This window comes from Physella acuta, unplaced genomic scaffold (assembly GCF_028476545.2).
Source record: "Physella acuta isolate Inbredline_101_S28 unplaced genomic scaffold, ASM2847654v3 ptg000421l, whole genome shotgun sequence".
Lineage (NCBI taxonomy): Eukaryota > Metazoa > Mollusca > Gastropoda > Physidae > Physella > Physella acuta.
In genome coordinates, this window is record NW_026731940.1 from 203,067 (window position 1) to 218,585 (window position 15,519).

Consider the following 15,519-nt stretch of genomic DNA (forward strand, 5'->3'; position numbering starts at 1 on the left):
AAACAAGATGTATCATCTCCGCTTCTAGCTGCTAAAATTAATTTGTCGCCGTACTTTGCTGTCGGAGAACAAGAACAGTTACCGTCCCTGAAGTCCTTAAAGTAGATTGGACCGACAGCACCAAGTGACCCCATGCTATCCACGATGTGCTGATTTCCTACCAAGGTGTAAGGGCCATAGCTGTTTGTCACAGGGTAGGTAACAGGGCTTGCTTGTGAGTCAAAATAAGTGGTTCCCATAATTCTCTGTACAGTACTTTTAATTTTCATGGCTATTATTTCTTGTTGATTAGAAAGTGCCGTACTCAGAGCGGTTTGGAGGGTTTTTAAATTCACGTTTGTGTTCAATAATATATCCAATAATCCAGATTCTTGTTTTAAAACCGCGATGGTCAATGCAGTGCTATTGGTGCTATCAACAATATTTACATCTGCTTTATGTTTAATTAACAGCTCAATACATTTTTTGTTTGCCGTGTAAGTAGCGAGAATTAAAGCCGTTTGCCCGTGTCTGTTTACTAAATTCGCGTCTGCTCCGTGTTTCAGAAGATTGCTCACGTTCCCCACGTGCGGCATGGCGGCCGCGTACATCAATCCCGTCATGCCTTCGCTGTCACGTGCATTGACGTAAGGTTTGTGTTTGAGTATCTCAAGAAGATGTTCGGGTTTTCCAAGCTCCGCTGCGAGAATTAATAAGGTTTTATTGTCTCGGTCTCGTGAATTCACGTCCAAGCCTCGTCTTATCTCACCGACAAGGTATCCGGGTGATCTTTCAATATACCTGGTCAGATCTCTACCGCCTGCCATCTTCGCCTCCAGCCAATAACAGCCAAGTTAGGGCGGCTGAAAATACAAATTAATTGCGGTTTGTACAATTTCACATCTTGAATAATGTATTTTATTTTATTTTTAGCGCAATTTCCATTCTGGAGAATTGCGTTTATTAACCCGTCATTTCTGGATATATGAATGTATGGATGGATGGATGGATGTGTGTCCGCAGCTTTAAGTCGTATCTCCTCCTCAACGAAGCAATATCGATGACTAGTTCCAAAAGCAATTATGTTAAGCAAGTTACGAGGATGAACATAGGCCATAAAAATTACGGGTTTCTTTCATGGATTTCCCGGAAAAGCCAAAAAACATCGAAAAAATGCAGTTTTTGGCCCATATCTCGGCAACCAGACCACTAAGCGACTTGAAACATGTACCAATCGATTTCTGCCATAATTTAGAACAATATTGCCGAAGAAAGTTTTCAAAAATATCCTTTCGTTTGGTCACAAAAAAATTTTTGAATTAATTAAAATTTGGACCGAATTAGTAGGCATTTTTTCCAACCACACCACACGCGTCATCACGTTCAATAGCTGCGCCATCGCGTTCCATGGCTGCGCCATCACGTTCAGTAGGCGCGCAATGGTTTTTAGTCATGTAACTCTATTGTAAATAAAACATGTAAAATACTGAAAAAAATTAATAAAAAACGTTTTAATAACTAACCAATGGATTTACTAACCCTGCTCTTTATTTACGCTACGACAGAGCTATTTTTAGATAACATAAGGACATTGCGCTAAAATTGTCACTAGACTTTTTAATTACCTTGTTTTTTGTTTATTCCATGTTTTGTGTTTTGAGCAGTTGACACCGATTACACTATGCTCAATCTCAATATTCACAAAGTTATACTTTCCTTTTGAGAGGAATACGACAAGATGGATTTCATTTTATATTTCAATAGACAAAAACCACTGTAAGTTGTGAGTATTTTCCGTTCTAGTTATTATTGTCCATATTGTATTAGCATATAATACCGTGCATTGATATTAAATAAGAATAGTTTAACACGGCTTTAAAATAGGTTATCACTAAGCCTTTAGATAACTTGTGAGTTGTGTCAAACACTGCCATTCTCATTGTAGATTGAAGAACGTAAAGGGTTTCTTGCCCACATAAGACTGGTATATTTCAGAAGTCATAGTTTCAAATAAGCACGTAGGCTACTACCAAATGGCAGATACAACGCAACAGCACTTTATTGGATACATGTGACGATCCTGCCACATTTTGAAAGAGTCTTTATAACATTTCAGCCTTCAACTACATGAGGCTGTCGATAATATTAAACTAGCAATTTAAAAAAAGAAACTTTAAAGAAAATAAATTTAAAACTTTAAAGTTATTCTTATCGTCCTGCTGCTTTTATTATTCAGCTTGACGAAGACCTGAGGTCTAAACGTAATTTTATGTTTCTTCTGCTTATATTTTATTAATATTTCCGTTTTTTGTTTTGTTTTTTGCTATAAGACGCTATAAAAAAGCAAAAGAATTTTAAAAAGAAGCATTTTGAAAAGGGTGTACGCTTATAAAATCATGAGCCACGACATTTTAGGAAAGTTCCAATCAACTGGGAAAGCCCCAGGCATAAAACGTTTACTGTGGGCAAACGAATTTCATGGAAATCTAAATAAAATATTATAGTGTCAGAGGCGAAGCGACCGGGGGGGGGGGGAGGGGGTACATATATGGCAGGGGGGGGCGCCAAATTATTGAAAGGTTGTCCTCGGGCGCCGGGGGGGAACTCTACACCTCTGAGTGTGACTACTCATGAATTTTAATTTTCTAACTGAAATACAGATAGGATAGAGTCATTATGGACACAAACAGTGTTTCTTCCAGATTTTTTTCTCTGGGGAGGGAGAGGGGGAGGGCGGCACTTGATATTTTCCTGGGAGGGGGGGTTGATAAAAGTATAAAAGTATATAAAAGACTGATACAAGTATATATTTTCTATATAAATTTACATTTCGATTGGGGAGGGTTAGACTTTCTTCGGGGGGGGGGGGGGGCTCCCAACAGACGCCTGGAAGAAACACAGGACAAAAATATGAAGATATGGTAGCGATTTTACACTTTCAGAATACAATTGTGTAAATAACAAATAATATGATATTTGGAGGCCTTAAAACATAGAACTTGTACAAAGTTGAATTAAAGATTTTTAAATCTTCTAGCGCATTTAGAATGGTAAAAGGCTGTATCATATAACTGGAAAAGTTAGACGAATTGTTTTTAAGTCTTTAACATATATGGAAAACACGGTAATAACTTTACAAATAACTACGAGCTCGATCCGTTTTGTGTGATTTTATTAAAAGATTAAAGACATTAAAACGAGCTCGATCCGTTTTGTGTGATGTTATTAAAAGATTAAAGACATTAAAACTAGTAATTTCAAGCCTATAGACAGTTTGTTGTTTATCATAAAATGTAACGGGCGTGTTTTCCTTTTAATAAGTAATACTTAAAATTAACTAGAACCCCGATTAAAACTTTGTTTCTAACTTACTAAGAAAAAGACAATTAAGTTTTGAAAAAAAATCCACTATTTTCAAATAAAAGAAGTAAGCATTTTAAAAATGTTTTAATAGAAATAAAAAAAAAACATTATTTGGACATATGCTGGCTATTTTGAAACCATTGTAACAAAATATTGATAAATAAAAGTATAACTTACCAGCAAGAAAACCTTTATCAAGATGGAGGAAAGGTCAATTAGCTAACGTTTCTAACAGAATAGATGGAATTTCCGTTTTCTTGGAAGACTTTGATCAATGACAGTGTCAACTTTGTCAACAGTTCTAGCGTAGTCTGGAAAATCTCATAAACGGACTTACCGCTTTCCTGGGGAAAACATCTTATCGTTACCAAAACTGAAACCATTTTACACGGATTACAAGTCCCGTTTTCAGTTTCGGCACTTAAAACCAGACATATTTAGAAACTAACCTTCACAATCGGTTAACGAGTTTGGTTGTCATTTTAAAATAATCTGTCGATGTTGATGTTTTATTTTCATGAAAGCTTTTAAAATTATAGCGACTTAGCTCGTCAAAAAATTATCTTATTTGTCTTTAAAGTAGAATTCTTATATACGCATGAGGTAAATAATGAACTACTTTATAAATAAATAAATAATTTTGATAATTAGTTAATTTACTATTAATTTATCATATTGCTTTTAGAAAATTATGATATTTAAAATTTTATGCCTTGATCTATATGATAAAAAATACTTGTAATCGATATAATAGTGATATACAATAAGAAAATAAAAGGACATAATAATAATATAATGAAACTAACTTCCGATTACTATTTATAAAAACTAATAAAGTTCTTATTTAAGGCTAAACTATCTATGTTAATTGAATGTAGTAATTTTGGGAAATTCTGAAATGAGATATTTCAATGAAAGCCTTGGAGTTTCCTGAAATATTGGCCTCGGTTTGATTAGCTTGCAACTTATATTTGGAAATAAAACACGTAATATATTAAATGAGATAAGGATTTCCCGAAATAGATTTAAAAATTAACTATACCATTATCTTGTTTTTCGGGCTTCTTTGTTGAATCTACGAATTTTAGTTAGTTTTATTTAGAATTTTTTTAAACGAATTTAGTAAATATCTTGAATTTAATTTTGATAAAATTATTCTGGAAATAAAATGTGTGAATAGTAGTAATACTATATTATTAATAGTGATTAAAGTTATACCCTTAGGCCTATGTGGCGGTCAACATAGCTAGATAATAAACTTATTTCTAATATTTCAGATCAACATAACGTAAATTTGGTATTCCGATCGTGAAATAGTAAAAAAAAAGATGGATTTGGATAGAAAAAAGGCAATTGGCATTGGATGTGTTGTTTCGGTGTGCTTGAGTATGTGGCTTTCTGGAATTCTCTGGCATGTTCTAACTGCCACACTGGCAGTTTGTGTGTCCTGGTACTGTTCCAGAAATGAAACGGTTATCAGACACATGAGACTCGTCAAAGATTATATTGTCAAAATCGTTGTTGGTTTGATTACTAAGTATGTTATAAAGGTAAAAATTGAAGCTGATGAAACAGATGGGCTTAGTAGAGAGAGTCCGCCCAACAGTTTACACAGGGAGGTGGATCAGGTGAGAGAACAGAGTCGACCGAATATCTTACGGCAAGGACAAGATTCAACGAGAGATGAGAGAAACGAAGCTGTACCCGTTCCACTGATTAGTCCGGGGAGATCATTTGTAGATACAAATCTGCAAGGGGGTAACTCTGGATCAACAAGGCCTTCACCAGAAGGTCTGGAATCAAATTTCAGAAGGGTCTCTGACTGCAGTCTACACGACGACACAAGTGGCATACAGACGGACGATTCTACCAACAGTGATGGTGACGACGATGATGCATTCTCAGAAAATGATCAGGCAACGGGCGTTAATTCTGCTCCAGCACCATGCCCACAACCAGCAAGAGTTGTGGTCAAGCAGGACATTGACCTTCTCCTCATTGGAAAAACTGGCCATGGCAAAAGTGCAACCGGAAATTCAATCGCGCAAAGAAAAGTCTTCAGCACGTCTTCCGACGCCTCCTCGGACACGTACGATGTCCAGGAGCTTTGGACGGACATTGAAGACTACACTGTGCATGTGGTCGACGGCCCGGGGGTTGGTGAAACTCGATTAGACAGCGTCAAAGCTACAGAGAAAGCCTGCAAGGATATGGCTGAAGCAGTGACGCGATGTCCCAATGGATTCCATGCTCTGTTAATGGTCCTGAAGTTTGGCGTGAGGTTCACTGAGGAAGAACAAGAAACGATCTGCATGTTGAAAAGTATATTCGGTGAAAACATAGTGAGGGATTATTGCATTATTATCATGACCTACGGTGATAGTTTTGATCTCAATAAAGAAGATATGAATGTTGAAAATTTTCCTGAATGGCTGAGCAAGCAGTCTGGCCCACTTAAACACCTGTTGATTGAGTGCAGCTACAGGTGTATATTGTTCAGAAACCGAACAAAAGACGAGAAAGAAAAACGAGACCAGGTGATTGAATTGCTGCAGATGGTTCGAACCCTGAAACACCGAGAGGTCAGGTACACGAGTTCGTTGTTCGAAGTCGTGAAGAACGGAAGGGAGAAACTAATCGTTCAGGCGAAAGAACCACTTATCAAAGCTGAGATTATGAAAGAAACGAATCTAATCATTGAGGCTATGAGTCGTTTAAAAATCACAGATGAAAATTTGAATGAAATTGACACAGAGTTATCTACTATTGGTCAAAAGATTGAGAACCTCAGCCAAGTTATCAAAAGTGAAGACAAAGAGACGGGTGCTTTAAATTATTTACTTGAAGAAATCGATAAACTCAATTCCACTCTCGCGCAGATAAAAGTATCGAAACAAAATAAAAAAGACGATTTAATGAAAAGGCAGCTACTGGCTAAAGAACATGAGGTAAAAATGGAAGAGATGAAAAGAAAGAAGGCTGAAGAAGAGAACAAGTATTTGGTACAATTAAGAAATGCAAGCGAAAATGAAAAAAGTGAGATTTTGCAAAAAATGAAAGAAAATGAACAGTCCGCGAAGAAGCGCGAAGAAAACATACTCAAAGAGTTTAACGCCAAGATGCAGAAAGTAAAAGAAGAAGAGGATAAGCGATGGAAAGAAAACGTGAAGAGTTTGAACGATACGCATCAGCAACAAATTCAGAAATTACAGAAACATTACACAGACATGACGAAGATGAACGAGTCGGTAATGAAGAGTCAAATCAAAGAACTGACAGGTAGGTTGAAGTTGGGGGGGGGGGGGGTAGTAGTTGTTTTGAAATTTCTTTTTGTTACAACTCACATTTAAAAATTTAAATACTTCCTTAATATTAATTTTATTTCTAAAATTGAAGGGTTGGGTTGAGGGTCTATTAGCTTGTTATTGCCACTAATATTTTTTATGTCTGCTTACATTTACATAGAAAAGTGTTCATCGTTTAATTAAAGAAGATATTGTTGTATTTGTTACTTGAAAAAAAATAATTTTGTACACAAATTAAGAATCTTTAAGCCTCTGGTGCTTCTAACTTTGTCTCATATGTATACATAAATATAAAAAATTTTCTTTCTAGACATTCTTGCAACACATGTAGATATTGCACGTAGAACTCCACGCTAAAACATCACCAACCAATTTGCATTTATTCAGATACTTTAATTTCATATAATTTTGTTTCTACCGCCATTAACATCGTGTGTTCAATATCTAATTTAGAAAAAATTGAAGAACTCCAAGAAAACTGCCGGCCACCACGCCGAGACCCCAACAAAGTAGACCTGAGATGTGTGGACCAACAGCGTAAGTGCATCAACGTGGAGCTCGGTAGGTACGAGCCCATGAGTATCTTGATGAGGGCGTACTGCGATAAGTACAACTATCAGATGAGTACCATCAAGTTTATGTACGACGGGGACCGCGTGCAGGAGGCCGACACGCCCGATAAGCTGGGCCTAGAGGATGGAGACGCTATAGAGGCCTTCTCTCAGCAAGTGGGCGGGGTCCCCTCGGATGTGAAGAATTAAAAGGCTTTTTTAAATTTGTTTTTTTTATCCATGTAACTGTTTGCTATTGATTTTTTTTTTTTTTGTTTGTTTGATTTGCTAATTTTTATTTTTTAATTATTTTCTTTTTTTTTTGTATTTTATAAAATAAATAATAAAATTATTAACAAAAAAATTCTAAGTCTATAATGTGTTTTCAGTATGTCTCATTTGTTGTGCAATTCATGTTTACTTACTGCAAAGTTGAGTTTGTTGCCATCTATGGTTCATAAATATATATTGCGGTGAAGATAACATTGTTAGGAAATAAACTTGTACAATAGAATAAAATTATTAAAAGGTCTGTGCGTTCTCATTATTATAAGCTTTAGTTCACAATGTCTGTTTGGCTTTGGGTTTGTCACGAATTCTAATTCTATGACTCAATTTTGACCGATATATACGTTCCATGCAACGATTTCATTTAACTTTACAGATGCATTAGTATTTGAAGACAACACTAGAATATTTCATTTCTAATCCAATGGGATATTAACTAAGTCGTTAACAATTAATTGAAAGATAACTAAGTTCAATAATAAAATGTTTAATCTCAAGCGAATGCACATCAGCCTGGTGACGACAATGAATGATTGGCTACGTAGGCAGAGTTTCTCTCTGGTATCTTTTCGATGGAGAGAGGGGTAAGCACCCACAACCCCCGAAAACGTCTGCCCCCCTCCCCCCCCCCCCCCCCCCCCCCCCAACGAAAAAGAATTAAATATATAAAATATATACTTTTAACAGTGTCCACCCCCCCCCTACGGAAAATTTAGTCCTTTATTAAAATCATTGATCACTCTTGACATATGCTACGACACATTTAACATCCCCCCTCCCCACAATCCGATCAGGCGTCTTGTTATGCTATTGTAGCGAAAGTATAGAGGAGAAGGTTAAAATTTTGTCTAATGCTTGTGGTGTTAATTTATGATAAAAACAAGGTAATTAAAAAGTCTAGTGACAATTTTAGCGCAATTTCCTTATGTTATCTAAAAATAGCTCTGTCGTAGCGTAAATCAAGAGCAGGGTTAGTAAAACCATTGGTTAGTTATTAAAACGTTTTTTATTTTAAAAAAATTCAGTATTTTACATGTTTTATTTACAATAGAGTAACATGACTAAAAACCATTGCGCGCCTAGCTACCGAACGTGATGTCGCAGCCATTGAACGTGATGGTGCAGCTATTGAACGTGATGACGCGTGTGGTGTGGTTGGATAAAATGCCTACTAATTCGGTCCAAATTTTAATTAATTCAAAAAAATTTTTGTGACCAAACGAAAGGATATTTTTGAAAACTTTCTTCGGCAATATTGTTTTAAATTATGGCAGGAATCGATTGGTACATGTTTCAAGTCGCTAAGTGATCTGGTTGCCGAGATATGGGCCAAACACTGCCTTTTTTCGAGGTTTTTTGGCTTTTCCGGGAAATCCATGAAAGAAACCCGGAATTTTTTTGGCCTATGTTCATCCTGGTAACTTGCTTAACATATTTGCTTTTGGAACTATAGTCCTCGATATTGCTTCGTTGAGGAGGAGATACGACTTAAAGCTGCGGACACACATCCATCCATCCATTCATCCATTCCCATAAAAGACGAGTTAATAAACGCAATTCTCCAGAATGGAAATTGCGCTAAAAACTGGCAATATTTTACTCTGCTTGGTAACCAGATGATATTTTTCTCGCGGCGTATACTTTTCGCAGTGACTTATTTCACTTTCATAGCCGTGTTTTTATGATGAACTGAATTGAGGCGTAGCGAGGGGGGGGGGGACCATATGTCCCCGGCAGTGGCGTGCAGAGGGGGGGGCGGAGGGGGCCCAGGCCCCGGGCAGCCACATCAAGGGGGCATCCAAAGGGGGTAAAAAAATTTGATTTTTTTTTTTTTTTTTTTTTTTTTTTTTTTTTTTTTTAGGAAAGCTAAATGTCTACTAAGGTTTGTCTACCTAGGCAGAATTATCAAATTATCACAATTTGCCGAATTCACCGAAATGTGTATATACAATCAACACATGGCACTGATACACTGATATAGTCATCGTACTGTCCGTGTCGTACAACCTTCAGGGAGAAAGGGGCATCGGTGAAGGGTAGTGGTGTAGTAGTCATTGATATTCCCCGAATAAATGTATGCAGTCTTTCAATTAATAGAGTATCTGATACTTGTGTAGGTAGGGGCATCTTTTAGAGAACATGCCCATAATCATTTTATACACTTGTGGTCATCCATAGAGTATTAAAGCCCATGATTATAATTTACACACTGTAGGGGCATCTTTTAGAGAACATGCCCATAATCATTTTATACACTTGTGGTCATCCATAGAGTATTAAAGCCCATGATTATAATTTACACACTGTAGGGGCATCTTTTAGAGAACATGCCCATAATCATTTTATACACTTGTGGTCATCCATAGAGTATTAAAGCCCATGATTATAATTTACACACTGTAGGGGCATCTTTTAGAGAACACGCCCATAATCATTTTATACACTTGTGGTCATCCATAGAGTATTAAAGCCCATGATTATAATTTACACACTGTAGGGGCATCTTTTAGAGAACACGCCCATAATCATTTTATACACTTGTGGTCCTCCATAGAGTATTAAAGCCCATGATTATAATTTACACACTGTAGGGGCATCTTTTAGAGAACACGCCCATAATCATTTTATACTTTGTGGTCATCCATAGAGTATTAAAGCCCATGATTATAATTTACACACTGTTGGGGCATCTTTAATGTAATTTGCTTATATTCATCATAATACTTTTGAAGGGCATCCAAACAGTAATTATGCCCGCATACATTTTATATATCGTCAGGGCATCTTTAAAGTCATTTACTTGTATTCACGTTTGTATTTATATAATTACAGCAATTATGCCCATATTCGTTTATATATTATCGGATATTTATTATGCTTATATTCATTATTGAATGTCTGAAGGGCATCCCTACAGTAATTATGCCCTTGTTCGCTTTATATTTTATCGGGCATCTTTATTATGTTTCTATTCATTGCATAATGTTTGTAGGGCATCCTTATTTATTATGATGGACGTAACGGCATTCGTAGACTGATTAAGCACACAGCCTATTGGTTTTTTTTTATTCTAATGATATTCTTTATTCATGGCCATTTGGATTTTTGTGTACGGTTAAATACAAACTTTCAAGTCCGTACTGTTTTGATACACTGGGCCGGGCCGAGTTAACTTCATTCTAAAGTTGTCCTTAAGTCTCACACTTCTTAATTAGGGGTCATCCATTTATGACGTCCACACTGGGGGGGGGGGGGGTCCGAAAAAAATTGACTTTTGTGGCCGCGTGTGGACAGGGGGAGGGGGGGTGGCCCAATGTGGACGTCCACACATTAAATCTAACATTATTTTTGGTAGTGTGAAAGAAAAATATTTCCTTGCGAAGCTAACGTTCATCTGTCCTATCTCTCTGGCCCACCACCCAGCTTGGGTCTATGCCCTGGCTTAACCTCGAATACAATAGGATCCAATTACGTTTTTCCCCACATTTGCATCCCATGTCAAATACCAGGCGACCTGCATTGCATGCGGGGTTATCCCAGTTCAGTTGTGAGACGGGAGAGGGGTGGAGGGGGGGGGGCATAGCACGCTGTCCCTGTTCAGGTGTGGGACAGGGGGGGGGGGCGTTAATACACACTAGCATCAACGTTGGACTCAGTAATATAACAGTGTCAATGCGACTACAAGTGTGCGAAATAATGGCTAGTCAAAACACCGCGAAATATGCTAAATTAAATGATTTGTATCAAAAGGCTTATCCTTCCAAATTGAAATATCAACTTCAAAAAGAGGTTAATAGCCTATGGCTTAATTTAAAGAGGCAGCCAGAAGAACAATTTAATTTACAGCTAAATTAGTTGAACTGCAGGACGTCATCAGGATAAATCAGTCCCGATCTTTATCATTTTGGGCCAGGCAACCCAAAAAGGATACAGGTAAGAATTGCATTTCATTTTAGGAATATAATATTTTTTGGTAATAAATATTTTGGTCTCCTGTGTTTTATTAATGGGATTTTTCGGTTAGTTTGAAATATGAAAATGATAAAAAAAATGTTGTAATATTATATACACTCAGAGTATATACACACTTAATGCAGTTGTTTGAGTAATAGTGGAAGAAGATTATGCAAAAACTTATAGTCAGTGTGGACGTACATGGGGGGGGGGGCTCCGTCAAAAGTGGACGTTTGTGGACAGGGGGGAGGGGGGTTCAAAATCCCAAAATGGTGTGGACGTCATAAATGGATGACCCCTTACCGGCATTCGCGGCCGCCCGGTCGTACCGTCGAAAAACACATCAATAAGGTGTAGCTGGCTGTCACTTGTCCCCCCCCCCCCTCACTTTAGGCACAAACCTCCTATTGTAAGACCGGTAATGTAATACCTGGACGCTCTATTGGCACGGCCAGAGATCCAGTAATGTAGTACTCGAATCTGGAGACTTTTTTTTGGGGATGTTCCATCCCATAGCCATAAATTTAAATGCACAGTCTGCGTGATATTTCACCTTACCCCCCCCCCCCCCAACTTTCACCCACCCCAAATCTCGAAGCATCTACTGTCACCCACCCCTAAACCCCACACTACTGAGCGTTCTTATTACATTTGAGAGACATTTCTCTTGGATTCTATAGCCGAAAACAGTGTTTTTCCCACAATTCGAGCTAAGTGTCCAAATCTGTCAATGTTTTCCTATTTGTTTTAATTTTAACCACTAATGCTGGGTGATATTGTAATTTATCTAAAATTGTGTGCTTACTAACACTGTCTCTTTATATAATATACCTAAACGCATGACTTTTATATTAACCACTGGCCATTGAACGAACAATAACCACTTTATTGCATTAGAGCGATTTTCGAATTATTTATTTTATTTTTGCTTGTGATTAAATTCTCTTTAGTGATTTGTTAACTTGCCAAAAGTGATTTGATATTTTAGTAAACAGCAAATCACATTAAGTGAGAAGTTTCAACTTTTGCGTAAATTATAAACAAAACAATAAAACTAATTACATCTTAATTTTTTAAGGCCCGCTCCTTTTTTTTTAAAACAGTGTATTGGGGGACATAAATAAGCAGGGAAGTAGTATATTAGCTGCCCTAATTGCCGATAATTTGGGATTGACATAGATCTAGTAAATTTTAACAAAATTTAAGCAATATGAAGAAAGTACAACCGAGCGGAGCACAGAATAGAAAGAAAAAGAGGACCAGAGACGAAACTGAACACCTTCAAAGAGGCGCATTAAATGCATGGATCAAAAGAAGAAATGTTGATGTAGAAGTGAAAGACGATGCGTGTTCAGGACAATCAACCTCACACGATTGTTCTGATATAAACCCTTGTCAGCCTGAACCAAATGCAGTCTCTAGCACGACTAGTGACACCCGTGAGCGCGATGATACGGATCTGTGCATGTTTTTGAAAGAAAATGATTTTGGCTATTTGAGAAAGCATATTCCAGATCAGCTAAAGATGACAATAGTTGAATGCGGCCCAGAAAAATATCAGCACAAAAATGGTCCATTTCGCCCAACATGTGACAAAGATGACAGATCTTTTACCAAACAGTGGTTTGAGAAGCACTCGACAAATGGCGAGGTTGTGCAGAGAAAATGGCGGCTGTACTCTCCACATAAAAACGTCTGTTATTGTTTTGTTTGTTTTTTGTTTTCAAACGAGCAGTCGTCGTCAGCATCAAATTTTAGCCTGGAAAAAGGGTTCTCCAAATGGAGAAAGCTGAATCCCCGTATACCGGATCACGAGAAAAGTCCATCTCATAGAGCGTACATGAGGGAAAACTTGAACCTTGTTGTTCGACTTAGGCAATGCACCACAATAGATGCTGAGCTACAAGAGCAAATATCTACAGAAAAGAAAAAATGGGTAGCCATAACTGAAAGGATTGTTGAAATAATTTCATTCATGGCCAAACAGAACATGGCTTTTCGGGGACATCGAGGAGAAGGAATGTGGGCTTTAGCAAAGCCAGAAGAAACAATCAGTGAAAACACCGGGAATTTCCTAGCAGTAGTTAGGCTTATGGCAAAATATGATGTTGTTTTAGCTGATCACCTGCAGAGAGAGAAGGACACGCCTAAAGGTGTCACATACTTATCTAATAGGATTCAAAATGAAATTATTGATCTCCTTTGCAAAACTATAAAGAGTCGAATTATTTTAGAAATAAAGGCTGCAAAATATTATACAATAATGGTAGATTCAACTCCAGATATTTCGCATGAAGATCAGGTATCTCACATTATGAGGTATGTGCGCATTAATGAAAACAAAAAAGTTGAAATAAAGGAAGTATTTTTGGGTTATTTTCAGGTAAATAAAAAAGATGCAGAAAGCTTGGTAAGTAAAATGTTAGAAAAGTTGGCAGAAGATGGTATTTCTATTACTGATTGTTGTGGTCAATCATATGATAATGCATCAGTTATGGCAGGGGTTAAAGGAGGCGTTCAAAGAAAAATTATCGACATTAACCCAAAGGCAGTTTTTGTTAATTGCGAAAACCACAGCCTTAACTTAGCATGCGTTCATGCAAGTGAAGTTCAACCTGTTGTAGTCACTTTTTTTGGAACCGTGGAAAAAGTTTTCACTTTTTTTACATCATCGTGTTCACGCTGGGAAGTATTAAAAACATTTACTAAATTATCAGTCAAAAGACACTGTGACACAAGATGGAGCTCATGATATGATGCTGTACATGCAATTCAAGAAGAAATAGATAATATCATTTCTAGCCTTGAACATTTACAAGAAGGAGATTTTTCAACAGATACGAACTCTGACGCTGGATCGCTTTTAAACGCTATTCAACAGTTTAACTTTTTGTCTTTGTTGAATTTTGGTGTGCTATTTTAGCAGCAGTGCAGAAAGTTTCAAAACGATTACAAGATCCGAAAATGGGATTTCATCAAGCATCTCAAGATTTAAAAGGGCTAGCTGAAATATTAAACTTTAAGGCTGAAGATATAATTAACACCGCGATAATTTCATCAAATGAATATTGTGACAAATGGGAAATACCTATAGCTCGAACAAGAAGAAATATGATGGCTGGTGAAACAACAAGAGATGTTGGACTAACGGCACAGCAGGAAATCAACCGAGTAATGCATGAGATTATCAATCGGTTAAAAATGGAAATTAATGATCGCAGTGTTCGGCTTGAAGTTTTGAAAAACCGGTTTTCGTTTTTGTTGAATCTAAATTCTGTTAAAATAGACGACGAAAAGGAGAAACAGCAATTGAAATGCGATTGTGACGAATTTGCTAAATTCTACGACAACGATGTTACGGGTGCAAGCTTGTTTGATGAAATTGTTGACTTTGTGATACTCATTCGAGCTGCAGGATCCACAGTTCCGTGTGAGCCAAAAGATGTACTACAATCACTAATAGAATTTGGATGTGATGTATTCACAACAGTATGTATAGCATATAGGATACTTCTCACAATTGCGTTTTCAATCGCTAGTTGTGAAAGGTCTTTTTCTAAACTTAAATTAATTAAAACACATCTAAGGTCCTCAATGTCAAATGAGAGGCTAACAAATCTAGCTCTGATAAGTATTGAAAAAGAATTCTTAACAGCTGATGTCAAGCAGGAGGTGGTGAAGACATTTTCTGAAAGAAGGGCACACCTGGGGAACCGTAACTAATTATTGAACTGTATTATTTTGTTTATATACTATTCTATTCAATGTGTACTTATTTATATTGTATGACCGATTCTGGTGATCTCAGAATTAGCTCTTATAAACTCCAATACATGTATGTATTATAAGTTATTATAACATATATATATATATATATATATATATATATATATATATATATATATATATATATATATATATATATATATATACATAGGGGGTGGGGTTGGGGGGGGGGGCATCCTCTCCTTCAGTTGCCCCGGGCATCTACACACCTCTGCACGCCACTGGTCCCCGGGCGCCGACCTTAGGGGGCGCCAAAATGGGTTGGAAAAAAATAAATAATTGAAAGCTTGAGG

The 15,519-nt window shown here is 37.0% G+C and overlaps 1 protein-coding gene across 2 annotated transcripts; it reads left to right on the forward strand.

The window, feature by feature from the left end:
• The first annotated feature begins 3,781 nt into the window (after positions 1–3,781).
• On the forward strand, positions 3,782–7,441 carry LOC131942701 (uncharacterized). 2 transcript variants are annotated; one of them, XM_059302610.1, is made up of 3 exons: positions 3,782–3,945; positions 4,620–6,621; positions 7,101–7,441. In XM_059302610.1, the coding sequence occupies exons 2-3, from the start codon at positions 4,671–4,673 to the stop codon at positions 7,406–7,408; spliced, it is 2,259 nt and encodes a 752-aa protein (XP_059158593.1). In that variant the 5' UTR covers positions 3,782–3,945; positions 4,620–4,670; the 3' UTR covers positions 7,409–7,441. The 2 variants fall into 2 exon arrangements, with proteins under 2 accessions (XP_059158593.1, XP_059158594.1); XM_059302611.1 differs by lacking the exon at positions 3,782–3,945 and adding an exon at positions 4,380–4,429.
• The last annotated feature ends 8,078 nt before the right edge of the window (positions 7,442–15,519 follow it).

What these genes read in the sequence shown, in the direction of transcription:
- LOC131942701 (XM_059302610.1), top strand. Translation starts at nt 4,671, where the DNA reads ATGGATTTGGATAGAAAAAAGGCAATTGGCATTGGATGTGTTGTTTCG. An exon ending in TCAAATCAAAGAACTGACAG is followed by an intron (nt 6,622 to 7,100) that starts GTAGGTTGAAGT and finishes TATCTAATTTAG; the next exon opens with AAAAAATTGAAGAACTCCAA.